Source organism: Mizuhopecten yessoensis, unplaced genomic scaffold (assembly GCF_002113885.1).
Source record: "Mizuhopecten yessoensis strain PY_sf001 unplaced genomic scaffold, ASM211388v2 scaffold5325, whole genome shotgun sequence".
NCBI classification, from domain to species: Eukaryota; Metazoa; Mollusca; class Bivalvia; order Pectinida; family Pectinidae; genus Mizuhopecten; species Mizuhopecten yessoensis.
Genome location: NW_018405992.1, coordinates 70,198 through 76,197, shown reverse-complemented (window position 1 = coordinate 76,197; position 6,000 = coordinate 70,198). Strand labels below are relative to the sequence as shown.

Genomic DNA, 6,000 nt, shown 5'->3' with positions numbered 1-6,000 from the left:
CAACGTGTTCAGTATCTTAATCATAAATAACGTATCTATCTGGAAGGCGTCTGTTATTGCTACACTGTACATGTATTTCAATGACGGTGTAATATGGAAAACATATATGACCAAACAGTAATGCAGGTAGACGTGCCAAAAGACATTCCTATTTGTTTTAAAACACAGGGTTGTATAATAAATCACACAGAGTATCATAAAATACGTGCGGTATGTTTACACTTTTTATGTATCGTGTAATAACAGACGTATTGATAAATGTGACGAATTTATGTGAAATCGATTTGTCTTTTATCCCGACAACCCTCATCGAGACACGCACCCTGAGAAACAGTTTTGTTCGAGAACGAAGTCTGACACCTAGATAGCCCGCTGACTGTCCTGTAGCTGTCCACGTCTCCTACAGGTAAACTAGTGTCGTTTTGTGTACAGTCATATGAGGTGATGGTTTTCTAAAGATTCCAGTAACATTTAGTAACATAACTTTTTAATGCATTATTGATTTCGATAATATACCGTCTAAGCTATCATACCCATCAATTCCAGAAATTCTGCTAAAAGTGCTAAGGATGTACTCCTCTGAGAAGTTTTAAAAATCCCGGATTAAACGATTTTTCTTACGGTATATACATTTTCGGAAAAAGAAGTTACTGGCGTGATAGAAAATGCATACAAAAATTATATTGTCCGTGTGTTTGTTTTCGTGCTATGATCGGCTAAAAATACTAATTTAACATAAGACATTTTTGGAGATATTTTGTTTTTGTTTTTGACCGTATGCAGAACAATTTAATACCATACCTTTCATGTGTGCCATCAGAAATGTAGTAAATGTTTGTACATTTGATAAATATAGTATATGCTCCTTAATTATGAAAGTAAAACTTCTATAACTTATTCTTTCATCTCAGAAGAGCGATTTAAGTTTCCTCAACACCTTATTTTCAATGACAAAATTTTCCCCATTTTTAGCAGATGTAATGTTACATATAAACTTTTTTTTTAAATTTCAATGGATCAAAGAAAAGTGTGTTTCTCTTTCTGAAACAGTCACAAAAATCGGGGGCCATTGTGCTTATGTTTTAGTCATTTTATCGTAAGTGTTATTTTCAACTGTTACGGGGTCAAAAATAAAACTACATTTATTGATTCAGTTACGCTAAATAAGTTATACAATACCAAAAATGGATAATGTTCCACTTTGTTGCTTAATATTTCATAATATTGAAGTTAATGAACTTGTAAAGCACAAAAATATTTCCTTCAATTAAAAATGGCGGCACACATTTTCAAAATTGCCGCCGAATTGATCATTTTTAAAAATATTTTGTAAAAAATACTGCAACAACAGGCATCTTGTTTTTTTTACACATTTGTAGGATGCATGTTTGCTTTTAAAAGTGGTCATAACTTGTTAAATGATATACAAGCTCGTTAAATTGGATCAAAATGAGATTTTGACTTAATTTAAATCTCCGAAGAGTACATTCTTACAGGGGGCAATACGTTGTACCCTTGCTTAGTAATTACGGGCTGCAGGTGTAAGTAATAGCCTTTAGTACGTTAAGGATGTACTCTTCTGAAGTTTCAGTCACGTTCAAGTCTCATTTTGATCTGGTGTAACGGGTTTTTGTAATATTTAACAAATTATAATAGGCTAAATAGCAAACACACATCTGAAAACATTTGAAAAAAATGACCAATTTGGCGGCCATTTTGAAAAAGTGTATTTATGTGAATTTATTCCGCTTCACAAAGGGCCAAAATTTGATTTTTGACCCCGAAAAAGGTGAAAAATAACAAATAATAATGGGACAAAAAAAGAAGCACACTGACCCCCCATTTTTGTGGTTGTTTTATCTTGATTTTTTTATATCAAGTGTTTAATCTGCAAAAAAAGGTGAAACAATGTGCATTTTTGGATTAAAAAATAAGGAGTAGGGGTAACTATAATCGCATTTCTGAGTAAAATGAATAAGATTAAGAAATTTTACTTCCAAAATTTAAAAGAAAATAATATTTTTATCAATTCTACAAACATTCATACATATCTGATAACACACTTGGAAGAAATTGTACGAATTCGTTCTGCAAATGGTCAAAACCCCAAAATTCACCTAAAATCACATATTGTGTTTAATCGGTATCTTTGACCGATCATAGCACAATAACGAACACACGGACATATCATTTATTTTGCATTTTCTACTATGCCATTATCTCCTTTTTCCAAAAATCAATATAAGAAAAAGATTTTAATACAGGATTTTTTTGACTTCTCAGAGGTGTACATCCTTAAATGAAAAACTCCGCACTTGAGAAGATTCTTACTTTTCTTCGATATAAAAATAATATATTAATAACTTTTAAACCTAAGAAATGCATCACACAATATATTACTGTAAAATGTAGTCATTTCCAAGTTATTCACTAAACATCAATTTAAAGCAAATAAACTTAACAAGTCCATCATTTGTGAAGATACCCCCAACACTGACATTTGCGCTTTGTAGAGAGCACTTTGTCGTTGATCAGCAAAAGAAATAAAACAAGATAGAGCGATTAAAAATAAACAAATTTACTAAGCACCCACATACTTAACGAGGACGGCGTTTTGCCATTACACATAATGAGGATAAAGAGACCATTTAAATGCCTTTTGATGAATTGTAAACATAGGTGATAAAGAATATATTAAACAGCGTCCATTCTCACAAACAAAATATTCCGCAGCGTCAATGCCAACACACGAAATGTACAGCAACTTTAATGCACGTATACAAAATATACCACAGCGTAGATACACACACGAAATATACCATAGCGTCGATACACACGAAATAAACCACAGCGTCGATATACACACGAAATATACCACAGCGTCGATACACACACAAACAAAATATAACATAGTGTCGATACACAAACAAAATATAACATAGCGTCGATACACACACGAAATATACCATAGCGTCGATACACACACATACCTAAGTGTCCACACACACATACAAAATATTCCGCAGCGTCAATACACGTATACAAAACATACCACAACGTCGATACATGTACGTACACAAACGAAATATACCATAGCGGTCGAAACAAACAAAACAAAATAAACCAAATTGTTCACATACACATACAAAATATACCACAGCGTCATCACCAACACATACCATTTATCAAAGCGTCAATATACACTCATGACATTCGGACTCGGAACGTAAAGACAAGAACACATACTGAGTTACTTTCAGCCTATAAGGAAAACAATAATGCATCCCTTCAAATCCGGAGACAAAATTAGAAAGTAATCGTTTCATGTATTACATTTACATGTATCACCGTCAACGAGTTGATAATCATTTAATAAAGACTTCAGTCAATTAAAAACTATCATTGTTGTATAAAATATACAAATGCCATCTGGGCGGATTGATCTAGTGGTTAACACTCCGGCCTTCCAAGCAGGCGGCCGGGGTTCGATCCCCGAAGTCGCCGTAAGCATGGAATATTAGAAAGAGTATTTTTCACCTGCCCACACAACTCCAACAACCAAGGTGGAGTATAAAATGGTCTGGGGTGGGTGTTGCGGTATCTGTGCTGTAGCATTCAAATGAGGTGGCACTATAAATGATACCGTTGGAAGCACGATCCCACTACATACAGAACACAATACATCTCCAGCATACACACAGGCATACACACAGAGGGAAATATTAGCCAGGTGGCATAGGACTAGTAGTGAGCGCCTGATAAGGCAGCTCCTGCTAATGCCTCAATATTGTATTGATTAATATGTATATGCTAATTGTATTGACTGTATAAAATTGTATATCTATGTACTGCAAAGCGCTTTAGAGTGGCTTATGTTAGCTAGATAGGGCGCTATATCAAATGTTGTATATATTTATTTTTATTTATTTATTAAAACCAAAGGAAGTGACTTGAAACAGGAAATGATAATGTTTGATAATTAATGTCTGTTTCAGCTTTGTTTGCCACGTTAACAAGTTTAGGAGAATGATCACTATGGTGCATCCTTGTTATTATATTATCTTATCTACATATGTCTTAAAATATAACGGTCAAAGTGTACTATACTTTAATAATTTATGCTGCTGCAGAACACTCTATGAACTACTAGAAATATTGGTTTACTTGTACCAAACATTCAATATTGTCTGAGTATAAATAAAGATCGTCATGTATTGGCCATAAACACAAAAGCGACATACTCGTGCATATCATAAATTAAACTGATCGCTTGTATCCCTCAGCAACGAAAACGACTCTTATCATTTCTATTAAAACTAGACGGAGATAAACACGTATACGAATGCATGCTGTCAGAATATAGAGTGACTAGTGGTACTGCACTGATCAAGATGTGACATATCAAAGTAATAGTGCTTAAAAATGGCAATATCAACAGTGGATTCTGTCGTCGTCTGTAATATATAACCGTATATATTACAAAGACGTTCAACTCTTAATACAAAAATATATAGATAAATGTGTTCTAACTTTTATAAATAAAAACATTTAAATCAAATTGTTTTCAGGACAAACTGCAATACTTCATATGTGTACATGAATAACAAAGACGAAGATGCCTTCACACGGACTAATATTCGTACTTGTTGTATTGATTATAGGTGAGTAATAAAATATATTATGCATGACATTCTTGAATTATAACACCGTGTGATCTTTGCACTGAATGAGAGAGATTGGACGAGATTGGACGATAAAATCATCTTTTACTGCTAAGATACAAAGTATTATGAAATAGTGTCTGCTAACATCGTTCGTTCGGGCGTATCTCTGAGTGCCAACATTGTTAATTTCCCTGTAGGGCAAGTTGTTTTGAAGGGAATTATAATACTTTTTCTTAAAAAGTGTCTAAGATCTGAACCAAATATAGCAAAAGGTATCGGAGGAAGTCTGCTGTATGAAACAAAGGTAAACTATCAGGTACTAACAAGTGAACTGCAGCATTTATGAAACAGTATATAATTGACTTCCCAATATTTTGTAAAAGAACACCTGCCTATTGTTTTTAAATATGTTGGCACTCAGAGAACATGCCCTTTGTTCATAATTTTTGCTTGCAAGAATGTAGGAGTTATATCGGATTATTAAGATGGCTTAACCTATTTTAACGTTTAGAAACAAAAACTATATAGTGATTTTTATCATCGGCCATTGTTTAAAACAGATATATGGATATAAACTAGACATTTTTAACCTACTATGTCTCATTGTATATATATTGAACAAAAAAAAACCCCGCACAGTTAAATTATGCAATCAATAGGCTATGATATTTTGGGAAATTTGTACAAATACGAAGGGACAAGTCTACTCTTTACAATACTGTAGAAGAAAAGTCTGTGTGAGGTCACGCGTATCATCAGTAGTTACTCAAAGTGGGATACCCGCGAAAAACAACATGACACTTCATTACCTGGTGTGGGCACCTTTTGCACGAATCCCTGCACGGATACTCCTATGCATTAAATTTATGAGAACATTTATTCGCCTTAAGGGAAAGTTGTTCCATTCTTGTGTTAATGCTGCGATTAACTGGGCGCGGTTAGTTGGGGGTTTGTCGTTTCCGAATACGCCTGTCCAGCTTATCCCACAGATGCTCAATGGGAGACATGTCGGGGCTATATGGGGGCCATTCCAGAGGCTGAACGTTGTTTGACTCTGGCAACATGCGGTCGAGCATTGTCTTACTGGAAAATTAGGTTATGACGTCTGAGAAGTGGAAGGACATGTGGTTGGAGGATCTGGTCTCTGTATCGAACGGCATTGAGGTTTTGATCCAGGACCACTAAGAGGGATTTTACTCCATGGGAGATGCCTCCCCAAACCATTACAGAAGCTCCATCGAATCTATCGCGTTCAACCACGCATGGGTCGGCGAAACGCTCACCGCGTCTACGATATACCCCTTTTCTTCCGTCTGAGCGATACAGACAGAATCTA

General features: G+C 34.8%; 1 protein-coding gene across 1 annotated transcript in view; it reads left to right on the top strand.

The window, feature by feature from the left end:
• Positions 1-328: 328 nt before the first annotated feature.
• The window catches only part of LOC110450575 (protein dachsous-like), a gene marked incomplete at its 3' end in the record, with an annotated part of 33,326 nt that continues 27,654 nt past the window's right edge, over positions 329-6,000 (top strand). Inside the window, exons 1-2 of the mRNA XM_021498175.1 lie at positions 329-406; positions 4,569-4,661. Coding sequence (XP_021353850.1) covers positions 4,616-4,661 — 46 coding nt within the window. The remainder of the gene's footprint in view (positions 407-4,568; positions 4,662-6,000) is intronic.